At 41.2% G+C, this 25783-nt stretch overlaps 2 protein-coding genes across 2 annotated transcripts in view; one reads left to right on the top strand and one right to left on the bottom strand.

Annotated features, from left to right (window-relative positions):
* LOC140069772 (coiled-coil domain-containing protein 170-like) overlaps positions 1 to 5831 on the bottom strand; it is a 41190-nt gene extending 35359 nt beyond the window's left edge. Inside the window, exons 1-2 of the mRNA XM_072115851.1 lie at positions 5131 to 5831; positions 3439 to 3497 (exon numbers count right to left, since the gene is read on the bottom strand). Coding sequence (XP_071971952.1) covers positions 3439 to 3497; positions 5131 to 5250 — 179 coding nt within the window. The 5' untranslated portion in view covers positions 5251 to 5831. The remainder of the gene's footprint in view (positions 1 to 3438; positions 3498 to 5130) is intronic.
* A 2398-nt stretch (positions 5832 to 8229) lies between these two features.
* The window catches only part of MTHFD1 (methylenetetrahydrofolate dehydrogenase, cyclohydrolase and formyltetrahydrofolate synthetase 1), a 49265-nt gene continuing 31711 nt past the window's right edge, over positions 8230 to 25783 (top strand). The window contains exons 1-10 of the mRNA XM_072115859.1: positions 8230 to 8410; positions 9991 to 10075; positions 11548 to 11607; positions 12912 to 12965; positions 13310 to 13446; positions 13712 to 13812; positions 15066 to 15202; positions 20620 to 20731; positions 21303 to 21430; positions 22220 to 22317. Coding sequence (XP_071971960.1) covers positions 8373 to 8410; positions 9991 to 10075; positions 11548 to 11607; positions 12912 to 12965; positions 13310 to 13446; positions 13712 to 13812; positions 15066 to 15202; positions 20620 to 20731; positions 21303 to 21430; positions 22220 to 22317 — 950 coding nt within the window. The 5' untranslated portion in view covers positions 8230 to 8372. The remainder of the gene's footprint in view (positions 8411 to 9990; positions 10076 to 11547; positions 11608 to 12911; positions 12966 to 13309; positions 13447 to 13711; positions 13813 to 15065; positions 15203 to 20619; positions 20732 to 21302; positions 21431 to 22219; positions 22318 to 25783) is intronic.

The raw sequence follows: 25783 nt of genomic DNA on the forward strand, positions 1-25783 counted from the left end.
AAGCCCAGAACTGCTTGGCACACAGTGTGCAAAACCTTTTTCCCAGGTAAAAAACGCCTATCTGTCATGCAGGGATTTGGAAAGGGGGAGCCCTCAACCTCCTTATAGTGTAGCGTTAATCTGTATTATGGCAGACACTTTCTATGGTCTCCAGATTCCTACAATATACTGAAGCTAATGACCAGCACACTGCATGGCACACAGCAACTCCCACTATAGTAGATGCATATAAAGTACCAGAGTGACCTGGAAATTAGTGTACTACTAATGATTCACAATGAGTAGTTCTGCATTCATCATATGATTTTTTTATTGACTGTATATTTGAAAACTAGCTTTCTAGGTCTGTCTAGGGAAACCACAAAGGTTCTTGGAAGTCACAGTCCCATCTACACACCTCTACTGTATCTGCTGCTAAGCAATACCATACTTAACCTGATCTACTTCATGGGACGCGTCTAGCGCTGTCCTGTAGACCAGCGACCTAACAACCCTTCTGTAATGTAACTGTTGTGGCGCTCACCCATCTACAAGGTTGTTAGACAGGTTAGTCAGGAGACCTCTGCTCTTCCCCTGTTACGGCATGTATTTTATTTCAGCTTGTTAAAGTAAGAAAATACTATGTTTAAACTTATGGTCTGTAAGCTGAGGTGAAGGTGTTAATGGATGAATAACAATTTGGTCAGAGATAGCAAATCATATTTCATATTAAAAGTAAAAAAGTATGTCATGTCTTTGTACAGACAATGGATACAAAGCTCTTTTATTTTGGTTTAGATACAATGGGGGGCATTTAAAGAACATCTAGCACTAGGATGAAGAATTGTAAACCAACCCACTGACATACTGGTGTGTGCCCCCTCTGGCAGGATCTCCTCTTCTTTAAGCTTCCCATGCCCTTGTTCTGAATAAAATAAGTCTTTAAAAATTATGCAAATTATCCAGAGGGGCTCCAGGTTCCATACATTAAAAGGGTATTCCCATGAAGACAAGATTCTTAAATATACTCAGGATAACAAAATTACACATTCTCTAATTTGCTGTTATTACCAAAAATACATTTCACAGATATAATTTCAACCTGTCTCTATCAATCCTGTTGTACACAATTTTGGTTGTCTCGGATCAGACCGTTAATCTTCTGAATTAAGGGTTGGGAAGACATTTTGTTCTCCTGTCTGATGCTGCACTGAGCTCCTCTCTGCCTCTAGCCCCCACACTTGCATTCCAAGACGAGCTCACAGACACTAACTTCCTGCCAGCAAACAGCAGCATGAGGAAAGTAGATCTACAAGGTACAGACTGTTAAGTTCTTTATCCAGGGGAGGGAGGCATATAGCAGTACTGACAGAGTATGTTATAGCTGTGATAGCAGAGATGAAAATGTCATGTGTAATATGCATCTCATGGATCTCATCATCTCTCATCTCTGATCTGTCTCATTTCTCTTACTATGTGTCAGATACCAGTAAATGTTCAGAAGCTAAATGAAAGGGAATATAAATCTGGACCCTGGCTATAGAGGAGCAGTTTCCTTCCCACCCTTGGCAAACCACACCTCTTTGTGTCCTTTTCAAATATATGAAACCGCCCCCTACTCCTCTGTATCCACTCCCAGGGGACTAGTGCCTAGTCACAGAGCACATGGCATTTAAAGATACTATATAACATATATTTTTTTCTGTAAAACCTATTTCTATACAAAAATTCTTTTGTATGTTCTATGCTCTTGGGGAGGTTGCTAAAAATCAGTCTCCTGTTGACAGGTTCCCTTTGAGGCATTCAGTTCCACATCAGGTTTGTAAGGGACACTGTGTCCTTTCTGTAGATTATTTCCAAAATATCTGTACTGCGTGACCTTGTGGTTTTCACCAAACAATAAACAGTGACTTTAGGGTTTTGGTCTCAGCTAAATCTTTGTTTATACTTCCCAGAACCTTTGTTATCTTTGCAGATTTAAACAAGAAATCTTAGGTAGATGAAAGACGCCACATAATACATCAACACAAATTTGTCTGAGGCCCGTGAAGGGTCAAGGGTCCTCATCACAGATTTTAATAAATTTTTGTTGACGTTAATCTTGCTCTTAGAAATCCTTGCCAGTCTCATAGCCCCATGAACTGCAACTTACCTCTCATTTAAGGGAGACAATCAATATTAATATGCCAAAAAATACAATTGAAGAGTTCACGCAAATATATGGTAAGCTATCTTTAAGGAAATTTACCATCAAAATCATGTATGATAAACCAGGGGTATGTACTCATAGATCCAGGCACTGTGACTGCGGTAATCTTATGCTAACTGCGGTAAAATTATGCTAGTGAGCTTTGGGTGCTTTACCAGAGCCCTTCCATGCTGCAACTACACAGGCTGTAGCATGAGCAATTCCTCCTTCCACTTGGTGCTGAAACTTCCTCTGCTGCAGTGAGATTACATCTGGCAGAGGGAGGAACTGCTGGGAGGGCAGAGGGGGCGGGTGAAACATCCTGTGAAGCTACAGCATGGAGGGAAATCCCCCCAGTGCTCTTCTGGCTAATTAGCATAATTTTAAAAGTTGATTTTAGAATTAAGAAGGTCATGGATAACAAATATAACACGATTACCACACTCTTACTGTCTGGATCTATGAGTAAGTTTCCCTGGTTTATCATGATCAATTTTGATACACCTATACTGCATCATATGTCTTTTTTTATGAATCCCAAATAGATGATAACTGTTAGGTGTCTGACTGCTTGGTTCCGGCACTTATTATACACTAAAACAGGGAGTCCTTTGCAAATGTACTGCCACCCTATTCATTTTTAAGAGACCGCTAATGAGATGCCATGTATATTGTTCGTCTGCCTTTTGCAGTACCATAAAGATAACAAGATGACCTGCATGAGTACTGTTCCATAAAGATGGAAGAGATCCTTATTCTTGTGATTAGTTCCATGGTGTAAAGGGAACCTGTCACCTGGTGACAGGTTCTAATAGACTATTCTATGCAGATTTTAAAAATGTCTTTGTCAGCATTCTGAATAATTTCAGTAGTTTATATAAGTTTAATTCACATTATCTAGCTCCCTGCCAGTAGATTGTAGTATGTCCCCAGGGAGGGGGCAGCTGCAGCCTGTATGTGGCAGTGTCAGTCTCCTCTCCTTCACACTCATGCAGCTCCCTCCCCCTCCCCATTTCCTGTCATATGCATTGAGCAGGCAGGGGAGGGAGTGGGATGGTGTGGAGGAGAGCAACAATGCATGAGCCAAGAAATGTAAATCAAACTATTATATGCTGACAAAGGTATTTTTAAAATCACCATAGCATAGGCTATTGGAACCTGTCACCAGCTAAAAATCACATTCCTGGTGACAGGTTTGCTTTAAACCTCACCAATAAGATGATTAACACGGCACAACCCCTTTATATAAGGATGTAAAAAAAATTAAATACCTTTTAGACTTTTGGGAGCCATCTTTATTTTTCGTGTATGAATGTTCTGTATTATGGAACTTAAAAAAAAAAAAAGAACATAAACTTTAACTACTTAAGTACAACCAAATTTTTTATCCAGTGCCCCTTTATTAATATAGATTATGAAAAGATTGCTGCCAAGATTTGCTTACCAGTACCTTTCTTCGTTTGCTGTATTCTCTTTTAGGTCACCATTCTCCTGTGTGACCAGCAAATCGATTGATACATCATTTTTGCTATGTACTACAAGTCCCTATCTTCATTCTTTCGTGAAAGATGCTAAATGTGCATGTGACAAAGAGGATTTGAGAAACTGTCTTCTGGTTCACACAAGCTCCATGTTAATCATGGAGTCTGAAAGTCAGGACAGCACTAGACTGAAAGACCATCATGAAAGAGTTTTTTTTTTAACGGACCATGCGACATATCCATTAAAAAGTAGAGCACTTCAGAACCATTTGTCACGGATCACTCATAGGCTAAGGTTCACAAGGAGCCATGAAAAATGGAGCAAAAAACAGAGTTAAAAAAACAGGCATATTTCATGGCCGAACTTGCACTGCTTCAGTAGCTAATGCAGAGCTGATGAATGGAGTCCACATCATAGTAAGAAGAAGGGTGTAAAGTAGACTGCTCTTCCCTTCCCTGGGAGTACATAATTTGGCCAAAAAACACCAAGAGCAATGCATCATGTAATAAGAATGACCTGATCTATTTGGAAATATCTACAGCATGGACATGTTCCTTAATAATATAATTTAAGTGGAAGCAACATGTTCATTGAAATCTCTTGTAGCACACCAAGACTTCTTGAGAACACCAAGACTCTACAGAAGAAAGACAGCCATGTAACTTCATTTTACAAGGTAAAATAAGGACACCCATGTGACTTTATGTTCTCTCATGCCATGGTGTTTCATATACTTAGGGCTTAGATTCTGTGCAAAACTTGGTTTTATTATTTAATAAACAGCACACTGGCCTTTAAGAAATATCATCTGAAATATAGACAGGAGGCAAATATCGTCCTCCTGATCTATAAGATACTGCCTGCAGATAGGACACAACAAACTATCTGCTTAGCTCCTCCTGCTCTATAAAATACTGCCGTCACAAAATGCAATATGTATAAGCCGCTCAGCTCCTATTTCCATAGAATATGTTTCCTGCGTATATGACACTATATACAATCTGCTCAGCTCCTCTTGCTCTATAACATGCCGCCTGCAGATCGGGCCTATATACAATTTGCTCAGCTCCTGCGTTACAAGATACAAACTATAAGCTCAGCTCATTCTGCCCTATAACATGCTGCCTTTAGAAAATGCAATGTGTATTAGCCGCTCAGCTTATATGCCGGTATCACATGCTTCCTGCAAATATGACACTCCTTCTGCTTTATAACATGCTGCCTGCCAGCTCAGCTCCCCCTGCTTTAGAATATGCTACAGTGGTCCACATTTATTAAAGTGTTTGCACCAGTGTTTATCATTCATGTGGCATTCCCATGGGACGGGTTTCACTTCATAGATATGGAGAACCTTTTACATCACACATACAGTACAGGGGCCACAGTGACCTGTCACCCATGCAAGGTCCACATCTAAACCACTCATATGATTGCTAATTACTGACCCTGAATACTAATTTACACTTATTTATTGACAATACCTCTGAAAATGTCACAGAAGGATCACGAAACCTGGAGAACGATTTGCCGGGCGATGAACGGCTGTCAAATAATCTTTCGATGGGGTCCTCATAGCTGTATTGATTGGATACATCTGACATTTTGGGTTGTTGTAGTCCTGTAGTAATGTACAGTAACAGTACAGTGCTGCAGTTGACAATGGCTTATGATGTACAAGTGCACAGGTTCCTATTGGGGAAATAGGAGTGGCATGTTCCTATGGGGACCTGAACAACACCTGTTCTAATGCCGTATTGTTGTAGTAACTTGTCACTAGGTGAAGGATACTGCAAAGTCAATATTCATTCACAAATAGATTCATTTACTACTATTTATGTAGTCATTGCCAATCCATTCTGGCTGCTATGAGACCACAAGACTGGCACATATGCCATAGTGACACATAGTAGAGTGCACAAAATACTAGCATGATATTGCGCTCAGACAGGCAACAGATAATATCTTCTACAGGTCCTATAAAATATCAAGGGATCTATGTGCAATACTCCCAGGACTTTACAAAGAACACTATGGGCTGGGAGAATATAACCGGTGGGACACAATAAAGGGTTGAATAATTACTATTCTCATAAATGGCCATTGGAATTTAAGTGTAGACACAAGGGCACATATGGTGCCATCATTTGGAAAAATGTGATCCTCCCCTGAATACTTCTACATAGACTGATCCACATGAATCCTGGAGAAAAAAAACATGTAATATAGGAGGCAAGTAAAAGTGCACAGGTATCACATTATACATCAGTCAACCACAAATGTAGTCCCCCTACAGGTGGATGCATTTATACCCTTATAACGGACCCATGTGCCAATCCGATCCCACAGACTGAACACATTGCACAGGACACGAGTCCTATATGAAGCAAGGACCCTCTGTCTGTAAAAACTGTTATAGTACTGGCACTGCAGTTCTACAAGCAGAAAGGGAGTCCTTGCATTAAATTTCTGTAGGATGTGTTCAGTCCATTGGATCACACCAGCACAATTGGCGTTGTTTATCAGTAGACCAGCTCCTTGGGACAGTTTTATGTCTATTTTTGACATTAGGTTCATTAAAGTGGCTTTGGTCCTTTAATACATTTTGTTATGGTCTTTTCACTGCCTGGGATTTTTTTTTTCAAAAAGTCCCCAAAAAGTCTCAAAATCCATAAAAAGTCTCAGCACATACACCAGCAGGGAAAAGTCTCAAAAAAACCTCAATGTAACTGCTTTGAGACTTTTTTACACCAATAAATTATTGCAAAATAAAACATAAACTGCTACAAGCACGTGATTAAAGTGGTTGTGGAATCAAACTTGGCGCTATTTCTGGCGCTCCTATAAACGATTAATGGAGTGGCAGGACAAATTCTCAACCGGCCCCTCCATTGATTAGTGGGAACAGGATCCCCCCCCCCCTTCCCCATCAGATGATTAGTGGGTGGGGGGGGATGCTAAAAAACAAATAGTGTGATTTAATGCTCTGACTCCGGCTTGTCCATGTGGCACTAGTCTTTATGTACTTGTGACTGACAGCTTGAATGGCAGTGCCATGGGTCATGGGACCCACTTCAGTGGATCTCTGAACCTGCAGACAAGGGACACCACTTCTTCTTGTATCACAAGTGATGTATGCGGAGGAAAATGATTTATCAAAATGGGTGTAGTTATCCCCAGCACTTCTGATTGGACCATTAGCGACAAAGTCCAGCAAGATGCGGTGCACCACCATATTCAGCAGCACTATACAGATGATGGAAGACATATACAAATAAAACAATACATTACAGAGCAATAACATAATCAGATGAAAAAAAAATTGATACATGCGCCAAAGGCATCTCTCGACCTGAAACTCTGATGACAGAACTAAACTGCATGTCAGCTCATTCCAGTGATCAGAGATTTTGGGTCCAGAGATCCCTTCAGCGCATGGAGCGATTGTCGCTCATGTACGAGTGGCCTAAGGGCTGTCAGTCCATGGATCACAGACCGTGCATTGTAGTGATGGGAATTCCGGCTCCTCTCACTAAGAAGAGCCGGGACTTCTGGCATCTGAACAGCTCCATATTAAATATATAATAGGGAGCCGCACGCCATTAAAGGAAACCTACCACTTTAAAATGACACTTATAACCCACAAATACCCTGCAAAAGCTCAGGGTGAGCTGATGCCGGAGCATATCTTCACTATTTGCAGAAACCACCGTATTCCATGTAAAACTGTTTTATTCGTTATATTCAAACCCCCCTTCAGGCACCACAATATCTCTGTGCGCACCATGCGCGCGACCATCCGAAGCCGGCCACGATAAAAATTTGATGTTGCGCAGGTGCGAGTGTGCCCGAGAGCTCGGTGACGTCAACGGCACCTTATAATAATGCGCACGAACGGTCGCACTGAGGTGAGACGGCTCACGTCGTTCACGTGAATGAACCGGTGCTTTGTGCCGGCTCATTAGCGAATGACCCATCACTAGTTCAGTCCCTGGATTACATGGACAGACCACAGTGCAAACGTTGGGACTCCGAGCATCATGGTGATATATGAAACAAGGATTCCCTTCTTCACCGTAAGAAAAAGCAGGACCAAACCGTAATCAGTCGGTCCATGAAATCTGGTAACTTCAGATCCATGATTCATGGAGGGACCACAGATATCTGGAACTGCCCTTATTTGGCAGAAATCTCCACTGCAAAGTTACAGCAGGTAAATATCATCCAACATCAGGTGGTTTTTTTGCCAAAGCTGAACAGCGGAGATATCTGTTTTGTAAAAGTCTACATCTGCACCTCACTGTATACGTTTGCACAGCTAGTGCATAGGATTTCAACCAACTATGATGTAACTGCATCTTGCCACCTATCCCGAGAACCGCCGCACTACTTCTATGTGTGAATATACACTAAGGCTTAGGATTATAGGCAACATGTGATCACACATATCAGGCTGCGTCTTGTAGTCCTACACTTCTGTGGCGCAGTTCCACATATCACTCCTATTATATAACTGCACATCCTGTCATGTTATCAGCAGCTGAGGGTTTTAATTATCCCAGGGGCGGGGTTAACCTCTCTAAACCACGCCCAGCTCCCTCCTATCCGCGCATGCTCAGTGAGGTGTGTGCGCCACCACGAGGGTCAGCATCTCTTTTTGGAGACTTCTTAGTGCCGCAATATCGGAGTCGTGTTGAGCCGCGTCTCCCCGCTCCGCGCCCTCAGCATGCCGGCCCAGGTCCTCAGCGGGAAGGTGGTCTCCGGGTAAGTGCTGCCAGTATTACCGGTCCAGGGGGGCAGCTCCCCGACAGCTGTGGCTGTGCAGGGGTTAATGCAACACGTGAGTTCCTGATGTGACAGTTTTAGAGGTTAATAGGTGCCAAAGGGGTAATACGACAAAGGGTTAATCCAGAATTTTATTGGAAGTCGGTAAGGAAGTTTTGGTACAGCTGAGGGTTTGTTACAATTGTAGCAGAGAGACATAATGTAACCTGCTACCGGCTATCTTGTGTTCTGTTCAAGCAGTTGTCTAGACTGGATACAATACAACAATATTTAATCTCCCAGAAGAATATTACAAATCTGAATTTACTCCTTCACAATATGAAAATGTTAGAACCCACCACCAGCCAATGGGGGTCACCTGTAGGGGTAAATAGGTGCCAATTACAAGTCAAGGTACAACAAATATGGGGTTTACGGGTTCCCAGTTATTCCTGCAGGGAAACTTGGCTATATAAGAGTTAAACCTTCTGCATGGGTCCTTCATAGTCCTTTCCATAATCTAGGTTTTTTTATTAAAATTGAGAAGCGCTGAAATTGCTTAATATTTTGAATGCGAAAGACTGGAATTTGGGGTTGAAGGGGTTAAGTGGCTGCTAAGGTCACAATCTTAAACTACATCCACTAAACAGTCGGTATTACATGGCATGTTATATACCGGGAGAGCAGAGCGATGGGGTGAAATCAGGTGATGAGCCGTGACTGGAACACTAGGTGGTAACTAATTTTAACCCCTTATACCAAGAGGCTGCAGGCAGATGAAATTAGTCTTGTGCAGGGTATTCTTTTGGTATCAGTACTTGGGGTTGTATTTTATAAGTGCCCATGATGAAAACATTCTAGTAAAGGGTTAAAAGCAGCAGATTGTTTATATTTTAGGTGTTAATAAAAGGCCGTTTGTGTATCAGGAAGCAGCTCACAATTATGTGGCACATTCTGTGTTATGTACTGGATTAAGTTGAGGAAGGCTTTGGGCTATGAAGAACAATGTGGAGACAAGAGTCCAAAGTCTCCCATCCCCCCCTACCTGCTGCCTTGTGGCGTGGCTGGGGTTAAGTCTCACGCTCTTACACAAGTCTGATGAGCTGGGCATAAAGTGACCTGGAAGCAAAAACAACTTCAATCTTTGGCCCCTGTTAGAAGGTGGCAAGGTGCCTGGTTATCATTTGTTTGGCTGTGGGCACAGCCCGGGTAGTCACATGCTGCTCACCAGATCTCACTGCAGGTTGTGTAATTGTCGCCCACTAACGGGGCATGTCGGTACATGGGCTGTCTGGACTCATAGGGTAATTGGACAGGAAATGCAGTGTTTGGTAATTTGACACACACATGATGCCCCAGAGGTTCAATTATCACTCATGACTCCGGGTGTATGAGAATCTCAGAGATTGAGGGTTTTGCTTTATAACATTTGTTATAAGCAAGGCATCTTGGAAGGAATTAGATGCTGATAAGGGTCTAGCTATGATGTACAGTCCCCATACTGTACCCTTGCATGCCCCATTGTGATACTTATCAGCTCACATTACTAACACAGCCTCCTGGTTCTCTGTATATTACAGACTTGTCCGAGAGCGTCTGAAAAATGAAGTTGCGGCTATGCAGGAGAAGTTTGCTGGTTTCCGTCCAGGTCTGGCCATTCTGCAGGTTTGTGTGATGGGATATTTCCTGTATATGTTATATCCACGCTCGTGCTGAAAGAAAATCCCTGAAGTGTGATACTGCTCCAGTCATTAACTTTTTGGATTTTGAGGTCTCTGTTAGTCTTCAGACGATAACCGTTTTAATTGGATGTAATGGCATATAGCCAGGATGTGCCATAGCCTTCTGGCAGGTCCTGTGGATAAAGAGCACAGTTCTGATTTAAACCTGTCACCATACTTGACCCCATTTAAACTACTAAAATGAGATGTCCTTTCTATAATTCCATCTTTGAAATTAAATCTTATCTATTTCTAAAGAATTCTCCAAAGTCATTTGAAAATTATCTGAGAAGAGTCATATTTTGGTTAATATGATCAAATTTAGAAGCTGAAGGCCTTTAACTGCTCTTTCCTAATGTTTACAGTACCTAGGAACATGCATTTGTTGTACATATTAAAAATTAGAATATCACATTTCCGATAGGCTTGTGGTTCTGTAAGCTACAGAACCAATGAAGATAGGGAACTGGATCTTTATCTCCAACTCACATTTCCAACAATGACTTTAACTGCCTTTGTCCGTCACAGAACCACAAGTCTTATGTGATCTAAAAGGTGATACTTACTATACATGGTATTAGATACTCTAGAATCAACGGTCGGCACTCCACCTGTAGCCTCTAAACTTGACTTGTTGCAAATATGACTCTACTCTGCTCGCTTCAAAGCAAGATTTCACTTAAAAGATGAAATTTTTGAAGGACATTTTTATAACTTTCCAGAGGGTTCCAGTAGTTGAATCCCTTTGTGACAGAGGCTCATTGGGGCCTGAATGTCAAGGTCATTTTTTGCAGTTTTTTTTTCTTCTTTTAAATGATATCTCTGTAACCGATTTTACATATCGTTTTTAACTATTTTAATTTATTTATTTTGTTAAATTTTATTAAAGACAAAACATGTTATAAATATGTACACTATCAATCCATCACCATTTTCCTTTCCTTTCCTTTCAATGTGTCTTCTACAGCTCTATGTTTTCTGTCTTCAGCTGACAGGCTGGAGGTTGGTTCATTTCAAATGGTCATATCTCCAGCACAGTGTCCTATTGAAGAGGAGAATCTCCCCTTTAAGAATGGATATCTCACGTTCCCTTCACCTAGAAACACAATCCTGATGCTGTATTAAACTGAATATCCTCCCCTTTAACAGGACACCAGAATTGTTTTTGAGGTGCCACGGTTCTGGAGATATTATCGTTTGACGTGTGTGTGTGTATATATATAAAAATGTTATCCGCACGTGGCATAAAGGACGTATATAGTGTTATTGCTGTTGTGAAGGGGTTAATGAGTAAAATCTGGTTGAGTGACATAAAGAATTTAGGACATTCCTTAAGTCTGCCAACATAGGCTGTGATATAGGTTTGTAAGGTAATGCCAACTGGATTATAGAATAAAGTGTTCTTTTCTCTTCTAGGTGGGAGACAGAGATGACTCTAACCTGTACATCAGTATGAAACTTAAGGCTGCTGCAGAGGTAATGACAATGTGTGTATCGTGTTTATAATGTGTGTGCTTATTTATTTTTTTTATACAGTTTTCAGCTTCAAAAGGTTCCAGGGTAGTGCCCATGTGTTATCCCTCTTGCTGCACTACTTAAATGCCCTAACTGGTTATATATACAGTATAATTATGCATCATATACCATGGCAAAGATGTACCAGGATGTTTAGGATTCCTCGGGGAAGGGATTTGACTTGCCAGATGAGGTTCATAACACTGTATGAGAAGAGGATACTCTGATTGTCAGTTCTTGATGTGCACATGTAGAGAGGAAGTTACTTTTATCTGATTTGTAGCACAAGGTTCACAGCGAAACGTCAAAATAACCTTAGTCTTAAGAGAGGCCATAAACATGACAGTAGCAAGTTTTATTATACATTCTCTTCTTGTGACCGAGGGTGACATGATCAGCTGAAACGATCACCTGAGAAGTCTGTTATAAATGTCACCTTTGCCATAGAACTGTTAGGCTTTACATTGTTTCAATGGGCTCACACCATGGCCACAAATTGTAGAGCAGATCCTATTACTGCCTGCGTTTACTACTTCCACAGTCTTTTCTGCTTTCAATGGTGCATGAGTGTAGGGGCCGTCTGGGGGACCGCCCCCTCATGAATATGCCGGACCGCTTGCACCGCGGTCCAGCGTTTCTAATGTATTTCGCCGCAGTGTCTGCTAGCATTTATCTGAGGGTTTTGATAATGCTAGCAGATTAACACTGCTGCATTGGTTGTAGCACTACTTTTGTAAGCAGCTCCTAGTGACGCTTTTACAGGTGACAGGTCCTCTTTAAAGGAACCAAATCCTTTGGTGTACAGCCTTGTGCTTAGCTGGTGGTCACCTACAGAAAGATACAGGCCCACATTTATTAAAGTGTTTGTCAGTTTTCAGTCTGACTTGCACTGAAAATAACGTGCAAACTGCTTGCACATGTATTTAAGTGTTTATGCCAGTATTGTGTCATAGCTGCACTGTGTCCGCCGTGCCACACAATTCTGAACCATTCTGGTGCCGATTCGGACTGTGCATTTATTACTAAACAGTATTTTTAGTAATCAGTAAACAGTATTCATTTGTGAGGAAAACTGCACATAGTGCATTTTGCACTGCTTTTGATAAATGTTTGCCACTGTGCACTTTGTTGGGTGTTCTTTTTGCACCCAACAGATATAGAAGTGATGGCAATACTGTAAACCCCCTCCAGATTAAATTGGCGAACGGCTAAGCTTTTCCTTCTTATTATGCATATTAAGCCTTCTGTAATATTCTATTTTCCAGATTGGTATCAATGCCAGTCATGTCAAGCTTCCAAGGACTGCAACCGAGGCAGAGGTGAGAGAAGCTGGCCACATTGTATAAGAAGAATGGATAATTCCGGAATAAGCCTACATAGCAAGGAGTATGTTCTAGCAAATCAGCGGCCTCCATGTGTGGAGAAACCACAAGTCCCAGCATATGTTTCTAGAAACTCTAGTTGCTGGCATTGAATTCAGTTCCACCAAATATTAAGATGGGTAGAAGCTGTGTGCATAACTAATTTTTATAGCACTATGCCCCAATTATGGCACCTGATACTCATTGTTGGGAGAAGTTTGCAAATTCACATAATTTTTCTGACTCTTATGTATGACCCATACTTTATACCTGAGTACTCCTACAATTATTCTGTATTGCAGGTGCTGAGCAGAATCAAATCGATTAATGAGGATCCAACACTTCATGGGTTAATTGTTCAACTACCTCTGGATTCAGATCACAAGATTGACACGGAGAAAGTCACCAATGCTGTGTCGCCTGCTAAGGATGTGGACGGGTTAGTTATGGTGTTGTACATGGGATATATTTGGTATTGAATCTTGGCTCCATTGTAGTGAATAGATCACATTATCAGACCACATCTACAGAAGTGTTTTTATTAGTTTTTTTTCTCTTTCAAGGCAAAATCCAATCTTGAAAAAAATATTCCATGAACTAAATCTTTAATAAAAAGACATGCTTGCTTTTTTCAGTGTCTTTTCTGAAGCAGCACAATTATGGATATACCATAATGCATGATTTATCTATTTCTTTTATTGTAGGCTAACCTGCATTAATGCAGGCAAACTGGCTAGGGGGGATCTTGGAGATTGCTTTATACCCTGTACACCGAAAGGCTGCTTGGACCTTATCCGACAAACAGGTATTGTGTTAGGCAGCGCTTAAAGGGTTGTCCCAAATACTTCAAGACTATGGACAATTTGGGGACCATTTGTCTATTTATATGGTGCCCAAAGATAGAAAATGTGTAATTTTATTTGTAAAATTTCTAATATTTATTTGCCTAGAAATACTCATAACATCACAGTTCTTGTTTTGCACAGATACTGAAATATATTGTGAATTCAGTGGTCATACTTTTGGCACTAGTTTAGGGCCATAAGTGTTCACCATCAGTCCTTCAGTTTTCCATATACACTACCTGCAGCAAAACTATCGACTCCTAGTGGTTGAAACAAAAAAAACTCTGGACTTTTATTTATTCCCTTTTTTTCCCTTCTTCTGTCATATCCATTTTGTATCGGACACTGAGGTGTCTCCCAACATGTAACTTGTAAGCCCAGCTCCTACCCCCAGAAGAAATGTGTTGGGATATGTCTATTCTAGTGATCTTTGAGAGCTCTAGTGATGGGCCATAATTGTGTGATTGAGGTTGTCCAATCTTATGCAGAACCTGTTGCCTCTCTTGACCTGCATTCTTCAATTTTATATCTAAATACCTGTGTTCCCCTATGAAATAAGAACTCTGGAGCATTATTTCATGGATCTCTGCATTGTAATTTTTCAGTTGGTCCTCCTGTACCTTTTTATGAGTATAGGCCGTCACCTTTTAAGAAACCCTAGTTAAAGACTGACCCCTCTGCTGCCTGTGACCTCTGCAAGGCTCTCTGGATGCTGTACTTTAGTCCCAGGCTGCAAGGTGTCTGAATCCTTTGTCCCTTTACAGCAAAAAAAATTTTTAAACTCCAATTGTCACTGGGGTGAAAAAATTTGTCTGGAGCTACAATTATAAAATATACAGTTTTGACTTGCATATAAATTCAACTTAAGAACAAACCTATGGACCCTATCTTGTATATAACCCAGGGACTGCCTGTAGAATGAAAAAACCCCATTGATCATTGCCATGTGTAGGTGTGTTACTGCATCATTTGACATTGATTTTTACCGATTGGGCAATGTTGGCATGTCTAGACACATGCCCTGGTAACAGCCAGCTGTCAATGATTTCAGGATTGCTTTTTCACAGAAAAGTATTTCAGGATTAAGGATCGGTGTCAATTCCTTCTGAAAAACATTGCATTTTTTAAAAAAAAAATTTGATATTGTTTGAATAAATTAAGGACTCAATTTATTTTCTATTCCTCTTTCTTTTTCTGTCTGTTAAATATCTAGGTGTACAGATTGCGGGGAAGAGGGCGGTAGTTATCGGGCGTAGTAAAATTGTTGGAGCTCCTATGCATGACCTGCTCTTGTGGAATCATGCCACCGTCACCACCTGTCACTCAAAGACGGAGATGATCAGTGAAGAGGTGAGTGGACTTATTGCACTAAAACATTGCTCCATGTAGTACTCTTCAAAATACACTAATGGTGTACAAATGAGTTACAATGATATGGCCGGCACGGCAGTATATCCCACATCATGTGGGCCACGGTTATAACCTTACCTCTGTCCCCAAGATTTATCCAGAACAAAGCTAGAGGTTAACAACCATTGCTTGTCAGGCAGAATACAGCCTTCCATGTCCCACTTACAATTTTTCTATGTTGCTCGGAAATAGCTAAATATCAGATCCCAACATGGAAAATATTACACCCACCAAGGAAATCAAAGAACCCATAACAGCTGAACCATACAAATATAAAACCTAGGACAAGACAACAATAGGACACCTTACTAGTGGGGAAGTCTCAGGACCACAGCATAATAGTATATAGAGAGGTGCATAGTTCAGATAGCTCAAGAAGGATAGAGCCATGTCTCGGGCTACATTCCACAATACGTACAATATTATTTCCATTTTTCAAACTGATTTTTAACATAACGTTTGCCATAGAAATGAACCATTTTGGGAGAAGGTCCATGCTTTTTAATCATTGTTTTTAATGAAGTATTTATTTTGGGTCGGTTAATTTAAATGGCAGGTTCTTTTTAAAGCAACAGACTTTGCATAGAGTTTCATTCCTACATTTTATGTGGAACTACGAGTATGATAGATATATCTTTGATCAAAAGACCTCCAGTATACAAATAATGCAGCATGAATAGGGGACAAAATGGAGGATTAAAGTGCTAAAATGTAACTTTTAACTATGAATATAATAAAAATCTCGCACTATGGTACAGATAATGATGGCAAGTATAAAAACAAAAGGAATCAAAAGTTCTATTAGAAGGTTACCAAGCGGAAGTGTGTGTCTGCGGTAACAATAAGAGCGTGAACGCCCATCAAATCCGATATGAATCAACAAATAAATGGTCATCTCCTACCATGATTCAGGAGTCTCTAGCTCAACGGGTGGGTGTAGGGGGCACCTGGAACTATCCTGACCCTGAGAAAACCCCTTTAGCTCCCGCCCTCACAAGGGCAGTCCACATCTGTCCTTATTGCAAAAGACGCATGCCCCCTGTCAGCTCCACCTTCCCTGACGCGTTTCGTCACCTGACTCTTCAGAGGGGTAAATGCTGATAACCGCCGTCCTTTAGCCTGGATTGGCGTTCATAGGGCATATAATGGCATACAGTGGTTGTGAAGCATGTTGTATGCAATGCTTCAGAGAAAACTGCACATCTCCTGTCCTGGTGGTGGACCCAGAGATTTAGTGTGCAGGCTGGCAGCCTGTAAGCGCCAGAAGGCAGGCACTACCGCTGTATGAGATCACTAACCCCGCCTCCACAGCTCCATGATTGGGCACACCTCCAATGGCCCATCGTGTCCTATAGGCAAAGCCACAGTTCGCTGCACAAGTGCGGCGGACCACAGTGTAACCACCTCCTGTGGTGGACCTGAGTGAGAACGGCCGTCCAGGAACCGAGTGGAGCGGAGGCGCATGCGCGGATACAGAGGGGATGATCTAGTAGACGGTCTCCAAGGAGACACTCGTGCGTCCAACCCCTAATGGGTGCTGTGTACCATTATGTAATATGGTAGTGTAAGAGGCAGGTGAAGAGAGAGACATTAGAACATGCGTAAATGTATACATAACGCTGGGAAAAAAACATTTTATGTGGCATTCTACACCTACAATCCGTTATCCCTAGTGGTAAACTTATTATGCTGTCATGCAATCATGCTCTGTCAGTGGAAAACAGGCCATGAGATGGATTGGTTACAGCGCAAAGGATGGGACCATTAATTGTGATGTATGGTGTAAGGAGTCCCCTTTTTCCTGCAAAGTCAGACTTAAAGTGTAACTGTAAAGCTATAGTAATTATACGAAATGTGATTCCCCCTTTGAAAACAAACAGAACAATGCCTACTTTGTGCTGCTCATCCTTTTCTTGCCAAAGTTATGGCATTTTCTGTTCTGAAAGCGTTTTACAAAAATCTTTCCCCCAGAGGTGTCGTGGGTGGCGACTATATCTGTCGCTGAGGCCAGTTAGCTTGCCCACAGATCCCATGATGACTTGTGTTCTTTTTTAAATTAATTTAACATTAAATCCATTTAGGCCCCTTCCACACTAGCGTTGCATTTCACGTCAGGGTGCAATGCGTGAAAAACTGACGTTTTTGGCTGCGTTTTTGTTCCATTTTTGCGTTTAGCGGTTTTGCGTATTTCACGCGCGTGTTAGCGTTTTTTGCGTTTTCGGCGCGAGTCAATGGGAGACTCGAGCATTTTTCAAAGGGACCATGGTTTGGGATTAAAATGTGTTATTTACCGTATATACTAGTGTATAAGCCGAGATTTTCAGCACAAAAAATGTGCTGAAAACCCTCACCTCAGCTTATACACGAGTCAACTATAAAAAAAAAAAAAAAAAAACAAGTCAAAAATAAAAAAAATAATACTCACCCTCCGGTGTCCGGATCCTCGGCGGCAGCTCCCGATTCTCGGCAGCGGCTCCGCTCCTCTCTTCTTTCTTCACTGGCGGCTCCCGGGCTCTTTGCTTCCTTCGCTAGCCGGCAGTCGGGCGCACACTAAGATGCGGCGCTGTCGCCGCCGATTACATCATTGGCGGCGACACTGCCGCATCATAGTGTGCGCCCGCCCGCAGATCGCTAGCCGGCAGTCGCGTCCATGCGAAGTGACCGGGAGCCGCCAGTGAAGAAACAAGAGAGGAGCTGCCACCGAGGTTCGGAAGCCGCCGCCAGGACCGGGAGCCACCGCCGAGGACCGGGAGCCGTGCCGAGCATCAAAGGTGAGTATCGTCGGAGGGTGAGTATTAAGTTTGTTTTTTTATTCACTTGGCATACTGGGGGCAGGCTGTATACTACCATGGGGGCAGGCTGGCTGTATACTACCATGGGGGCAGGCTGGCTGTATACTACCATGGGGGCAGGCTGGCTGTATACTACCATGGGGGCAGGCTGGCTGTATACTACCATGGGGGCAGGCTGGCTGTATACTACCATGGGGGCAGGCTGGCTGTATACTACCATGGGGGCAGGCTGGCTGTATACTACCATGGGGGCAGGCTGGCTGTATACTACACCCTCAGCTTATACTCGAGTCAATAGGTTTTTCCAGTTTTTGGTGGTAAAATTAGGGGTCTCGGCTTATACTCGAGTATATACGGTAATTGAAAAAGAATGTCTTCTGATAAGTTGCAAACATCTGCGATCTATTCTGCACTGTTCCCCGTGTATATTATCTCCCGACAAGTTAGCAGATGTGAAGAACAGTGAAGAATAGAATAAAAACATTGAACACAGTGAACACAGTGACCACAGGATCATTTAAGAGAAAAACACAGTGCAGAACACAGTGCAGAATAGATTACAGATGTTCGGCACATCTGCTTACTTGTCGGGAGATGCGCACGGAACGGTGCGCCCAAAATAGCATGTGAAGAACAATATATATGTGTGTGAAGAACACATTGCAGATGTTTAAATACATCTGCAATGTGTTCTTCACACATATATATTGTTCTTCACATGCTATTTTGGGCGCACCGTTCCGCGCGTATCTCCCGACAAGTAAGCAGATGTGCCGAACATCTGTAATCTGTTCTGCACTGTGTTTTTCTCTTAAATGATCCTGTGTTCACGGTGTTCACTGTGTTCAATGTTTTTATTCTATTCTTCACTGTTCTTGTGTTTTTTTAATTAAATGCTCGATCGCGAGCAGGGGAAATACTGTTATTCTGGTCACCTAGCAACCCTTACGTTTAAAACGCATTGCACTTGCAATGATTGCGAGTGCAATGCGTTCTTGATGCATCTCCATAGACTTGAATGGGGCGTGAAAAAACAAACGCTAATGAAGAAAGACCCATTGAATACAATGGGATAGAGTGCAATGCAAGTTCTGCGCGTCAAATGCACGCGCAGAACTCGCGCGTGAAAAACGCCAGTGTGGAAGGGGCCTTAGTTTCTCAAATGTAAATCCACTCTACACCTGTGCTTTATTAGCTTATATGCACAGAGCTGATACTGCTGATGACGAGGTGGGGGAAGGGAGCAACATGAGGTGCTTAGAGAGACAAAGTTCTGTAGAATCACAGACTAGGATGGCGGGACTGATGGAGAACAGGAAAATCTTGTACCTCACTATACAGTACTGTGCAGGAGACATATGCATTCACTGTTCTGTACACTTCCAGCTCTGCTACCGTGTTTCCCCGAAAGTAAGACGGTGTCATACATTCTTTTTACCCCCAAAGTCCCACTATGTTTTTCTTTTGGGGTATGTCTTATATTGGAAAAAAAGGTTTTTTTTACCATAAAATTTACATTTATTAACAGCCTGAACAGTATGGTAATCACCACAAAAATGTTTTATAAAAGCAAGTGCCAAAAATTATACAGTGTGGGGGGTGGTTATACAGTGTGAATAGGGGCATTATACAGTGTGGGTGGGTTATACAGAGTAGGGGCATTATACAGTTCAGGCGGGGGGACATAAACACATAAACATACATACTTTTCAGTGTTTCTGATTGGCACTGACTGCAGGGTTGAGTAGTAGCTGGTCCAGGCTGACATGTGCTTCCCTGCTCCAACCCCCCCCCCCCCCCCTTACTGTTCGGACTGATGTAGCAGAGTTTAGCAGCTGCACAGGAGGGGAGGAGCTGCTCCAGTAGCACAGAGCAGGAAGCATCTCCCTCAGCTCCATGCTGCTGAGTCCACACTGTGCAGCCCTGTCTCCTCTGCCTTGAGTCATGTGACCGGAGCCTGCACGGAGTAGCTCTATCGGGCCGGGAGCTACAGCAGTGACATGAAGAGGCTGCAGCTAACTATGTCTTACTTTCGGGTTACGTCTTGCGTTAGCCGACCCCCCGTAAAACACCCCCTACGTCTTACTATCGGGGAAACGCGGTACATACACTGTCACATATCATCCTCCGCTGTGAGCAAGGAGCAACAGCTCCTCCCCTGTGAAACCGACCATATCAAGCTAGAGTACTCAGGCCTCCTTTCTATTGAGTTTTTTTTTTTTTTTCCCCCTAATAAATCTATCCCTTCACTCTGATGTAGAAGTGTGTATGGGGCGTACAATTTTAGTTTATTCCTGATGGAGGAAATTCACAACACTAGTGTACATACCACTGAGGGTCACAGCTATCTGATGTATAGCTACTGTACTCTTTACAAGAGTTTATAGTGTCTATACTGGGACAACCATTTAATGTATCACTTGTTGCTTTGCTCACACTGTAAGTTTAGGTTCATGTGCTGGGTAAAATACACAATATTCTGATACAAATGTACAGTTCAACAGCGATGACCTTCTCACAAACTTCTGGCACTCTGATCCATGCTCATTTGTTTGCCTTGTATAGGTGAGCAGAGCAGACATTCTTGTTGTGGGCGCTGGAAAACCGGAGATGGTTAAAGGTGACTGGATCAAGCCCGGCGCCATTGTGATTGACTGTGGCATTAACCATGTACCAGGTAAGTTGTTGGAGCGTTTTGAGTGTATGGATCTCATAACTGATGGTTTGTCTCTTGTGTCCCAACAATGAACAAAAGATTAAATAATCTCTCAAGAATGTTCACCAAAAAAAACATTTACACTCACTGGTGACATCTAGTGGCCAATGAAAAAACTCACTACTGTATATTTTGTGAGTAATATGTAGTATTGCGTGTTTTCCAAAGCAAAAAAAACACATACATGTTATGGTGTATTTTAAAGGATACCCCTTTCTCCATATTTTGGTAAATAATCTACAGGGCAGATTGTTGTGATTAGTTCAGGCTGCTTCTAGCATTAAGAACGGCCATCTTTTTATATACAAAAATAGAAGTTCAAGCAGAAAAAAATGTATACAATTGAAAGCTCATACAAGACTGTGCAAATAGCTCCAAAAGAGTGTTCAATCCATACATTGCTGGGTTGCAAGGTATGAAATGGTCACTTTTTTTTTTTTTCCTTCTCTTCTTGACTGGCTTTTTTTATTTAAGGGCTGCCAGTTTGCAAACTGTCCTTGAGACTGCCATGACCACTTTATCTTTTTTTCAGATGCCACAAAACAGTCTGGTAAACGAGTGGTTGGAGATGTAGCATATGAAGAAGCAAAGGAGAAGGCATCGTTTATAACTCCAGTCCCAGGTGGGGTTGGCCCTATGACCGTGGCCATGCTTATGGAGGTTGGTAGCAAACACTTTTTTTGGTTCCCTATTTGAATTAATTTACATTTCTTAGATACTACAGTGCTTTTGATCAGCACTTCTCAGATTTATTACATACTACAAACACCTTTTAGTACAATGGTTAGATCTATTGGGTCTAGTCCAGCATGTTAATCCAAAAAATATTTTTGTCCACCAATTACATGGGTGGATTGGTAACAAAACGTCCAGAGACCACACAGATTTGTACAAAAAAATTTAGATTTTACACCAAAGAATAATTAATTTATTATAATCTTTATTTATTACAGCCTTCTTTTTACAGGATACAAATAACAGATACAAAGAAGGTAGACATACAAAAATAAAAATGGTAGTTTCAGGTTCAAGGATAAATACCGGCGCAGTTATTAGATATTGTTCGAAAAGAACTGAACCAAAGATTCACTTACACAATATTTCTATTGCATTGGAGCCCTTAGCTACACCCTCTTTAGCCCAGTATGTTGTAACCTTGAGTAGGAGATTGTTGCATCTATCATAAATAATTGTTGGGAAAAAAATTGGTATGACTTGAAACGGTCTTAATGGATTCCTAAATTGGGTTTTTGATGTGTCTCCAAATACTTGTGTGTTTTTTTTTGTTTTTTTGTTTTTTTTGTTTTTTTTTTTAATCCATGACCTAATTAATAGGAAGGCATGCTGATAGTTTGGTGTGCATTAAGATTTAAAAAAAAAACTTTGAAAAGGCAATGGCTGCAAATGGCTATAATTTATCCTGGACTCCTCTCTTGGTTGCTGTTGCAGAACACTGTGGAGAGTGCAAAACGTTACCTGGAAAACTTCCAGCCGGACACTTGGCACATTGAATACACTAAGCTCCAGGTGCAGAACCCTGTACCCAGGTAATGTATTAGTTGTATTTCTTCCCAACAATGAAAATGTGTTTTAGCGATCAAAATTCTCTTTTTCTGGAGAGCACTGAAGTATTCAGTTAATTGGAATATAATCAACTTTATTGTTTGCCTTAACCCCTTCCCGACATCTGACGTAATAGTACTGCATGGCGGGAGGTGCGTTCCTGAACGGAGCCGGGGCCAGAAGCTGCAGGTGCCCGCCTCTAACACCCGCGATCAAAGATTTCTCCGATCGCGGGTGTTAACCCCTAACTGTGGCGTGTTAGGGGCTCTTGAAGTGAATCAGACCCCCACCCCGGTGCTTGGGGGGGGGGGGGGGGGGGTTCGCTGCTCCGATCGCATCCCCGGGACTGCCAGTGCCCGGGGCTGCGCGATCCTCCTGCGTGAGCCGGGTCCTGCCTTCTGGCAGGACACGGCTGTAACACACTGAGCATGCGCATTTAAAGTTAAACATTATTAAAGTTAAACATTAAAAAAAAAACATTTTTAATAAAAATACAAAATATAAACACAAATATTCCCTGCAATAAAGTGAAAAAAACAAAATCGCAAAAAAAACTCCACATATTTGGTATTGCCGCGTCCGTAACAATCCGTACAATAACTCAGAAACATTATTGGACCCGCTCGGTGAACGCCGTAAAAACAAAACCCGAAAAACACGCTAAAATGTAAATTTTTCATAAAATCTCTACACAAAAATGTTCTATAAAGTGATCAAAAAAAGCTATGTGCGCCATAATGGTACCACTGAAAAGAACAACTCAATACGTATAAAATAAGCCCTAAACTAGCTGTCAACCAAAAAATATTAAAGTTACGTCTCCGAAAAAATTGCGATGTAAAAACAAATGAGATTTCCTCTATTTGTTTTTATCCAGTAAAATCACTGTAATCATAGTGACCTATAGAATAAAAATAATATAGTATTTTTAGTGAATGGTGTACGACCCCCAAAAAATATGAAAAAAATTGACAATTTTCTTTTCACCCATACATTCAAGAGTTAATAAAATTTAATCAATAAGCTAATGACCCACTAAAATGAAGTATTTGTAAAGTGCATCTCAAGTCGCAAAAAATAAGCCCTTATATGTCCAAATTGCCAAAAAACTAAGATTGTATGGCTAATAAAAAGTGACAATGCATAATCTGCTCTGAATGGCACAGCTCCCCCCCCCCCCCATGCCCTGGCGTGTGCCCATACAGCAGGTTACCACCACATATGGGGGATTGTTATACGCGGGAGGGATGGGTATCAAATTTTGTGGAGCGTTTTGGTATTTTATCCACTGAAAATTTGTAAATTTTTTTGAAAAACACATTCATTTAGCCAAAAAAATGTTACTTTCAAAATTGCATCCGATTTTGTTTTAACCCCTGTAAAACAATTAAAGGGTTAACAAACTTCATAAAAGTTGTTTTACGTACGTTGAGGGGTGTAGTTTCTACAATGTGGTAATTTATGGGATTTTACTTTTATTTAGGTCTCTCAAAGTGACTTGCAACCTGAGCGGGTCCCTCAATAGCAGGATTTAGCTTTTTTAATGAAAATGTGAAAAATCGCACCTAACGTTCAAAGCCCCATAACATCCTACAAAAATAAGAGTATACATAAAAAGCCATGTCCACATAAAGAAGACATTCGGTGAATGTTAATTAAGTATTTTTGCGATTATGACTATGTATGGAAAAAGTAGAACATTTTGACGTTTGAAAAAAATCAAGAATTTTTCCAAATTTTCACCAAATATCTGATTTTCTCATAAATGCAAAACATACCACCAAAATTTTTCAACTAACATGAAGTCCAATGTGTCACGAGAAAACAATTTTAAAATCACTTGGATATGTTAAAGCGTTCCGAAGTTATAACCACTTGTAGTGACACAGGGCAGATTTGAAAAAATGGGCCTTGTCAGGAAGGTGAAAAGTGGCTTCGGCGTTAAAGGGTTAATATTTCATGAAAGCTGTTCTCCAGACAAAATCTGTAAAAGGACCTATTTATAGGATAAGTAACATTAATAGTGCAAAACAGCTGTCCACGCCAGTCACATATTGGTTACCTTTCCATAGGAAACCTCCTAAACATTGAAGAACACTTTTAATAATATTATCTACAGACTATGTAGCTCCTTCATTTCAGCTGGTTATTCCGGTGTATCATCTGACACAGATCCCACAGCCTTGTACTGTCTGTTTTCCCCCTGCTAAAAATAGCCAAAGTGATGTTCCTCAACTACAACTCCTATAAGTTGTGAAGTAACTACACAAAATGCTTTTCACTACCTGGCTTATGTGATTTACCTTTGTCCTCTTGCAAAGCACCAACTGTGCAAGTTTTCAGAAATTCCTTGGCATCGGCACAGGTTTCTAGGAGATTCTCCTGTAGGCTAGCAAAGATTTAAGCGGTCTAGATCTAGTAAAAGCGGCTGTATCCAGGACTTTTACTGCTAGAAGGAATTTGTTGACATTTTAAAGGCTATAAACACCTTTTTGTAACTTCTCCCCTCTATTATATTTGGGGTTTACAAGAGCTAGCGCAGTGGGGGCTTGCCTTGGGCCAAACATGTTTGCAGTGAAACGCATGTGATTGGTAATCCATCGCATGCGGTTTACCGGAAACTCTAATGAAATCTGTCCGAGGCAGCATGTGACCATACCCTTATAAAGATTCCCTTTTGGGATGTATAAAAATTTCTTTGAGAGCTTCAACTTGCAAAAATCAGATGTTCAATACACAAACGCTGCACATCTGATTCTTCATTGAGAGCTCCAACTTGCAAGAAATTTTTTTTTATACATCCCAATACATAAAACATAAACTTTCAATACACACATGCTGGGATAATGTAATCCTATACTGCACTGTAAAATTTAAGAAACTAATTAAAATACACACACACACTCTCTCTGTTAATCAGAGTATAATTGTACATAAGGTTGGAGAAAGACGCAAGTCCAACCTTTAAGAATTAAACAAATGTTTTTTCCCCATTACCCGTGATATTTTTCCTCTCCAGAAAGGTATCCAGGCCTCTCTTGAACATGTAAAAAGTATCCGCCATAACAACCTCCCGCGGCAGAGAATTCCATAGTCTCACTGCTCTTACAGTAAAAAAAAAAAAAAATCGGTGTACGGTGATGGTAGAACGGCCTCTCCTCTAGTAGCGGATGCCCCCTTGTCCCGGTCACAGGCCTAGCTTTTTTAAAAAAAAACTGTAGATGCCCCTGTACTGACATTCAGGTTTTTGTACATTGTAATGAGGTCTCAACTCAGTTGTCCGTCCCTTTTTTTTTTTTTTTTTTTTTCCCCTTTCTTCTAAGCTGAATAACCCAAAGTTTATTAATGAGAATTAAGCTTGGTGACATTGTATTGCTGATTCTGTTTTTCATGATTTGCTTTCTCTTATAGGTAACACTGATGTCTTAAATTTTCCGTTGAATCAAGACT

This window comes from Engystomops pustulosus, chromosome 7 (genome assembly GCF_040894005.1).
Source record: "Engystomops pustulosus chromosome 7, aEngPut4.maternal, whole genome shotgun sequence".
Lineage (NCBI taxonomy): Eukaryota > Metazoa > Chordata > Amphibia > Anura > Leptodactylidae > Engystomops > Engystomops pustulosus.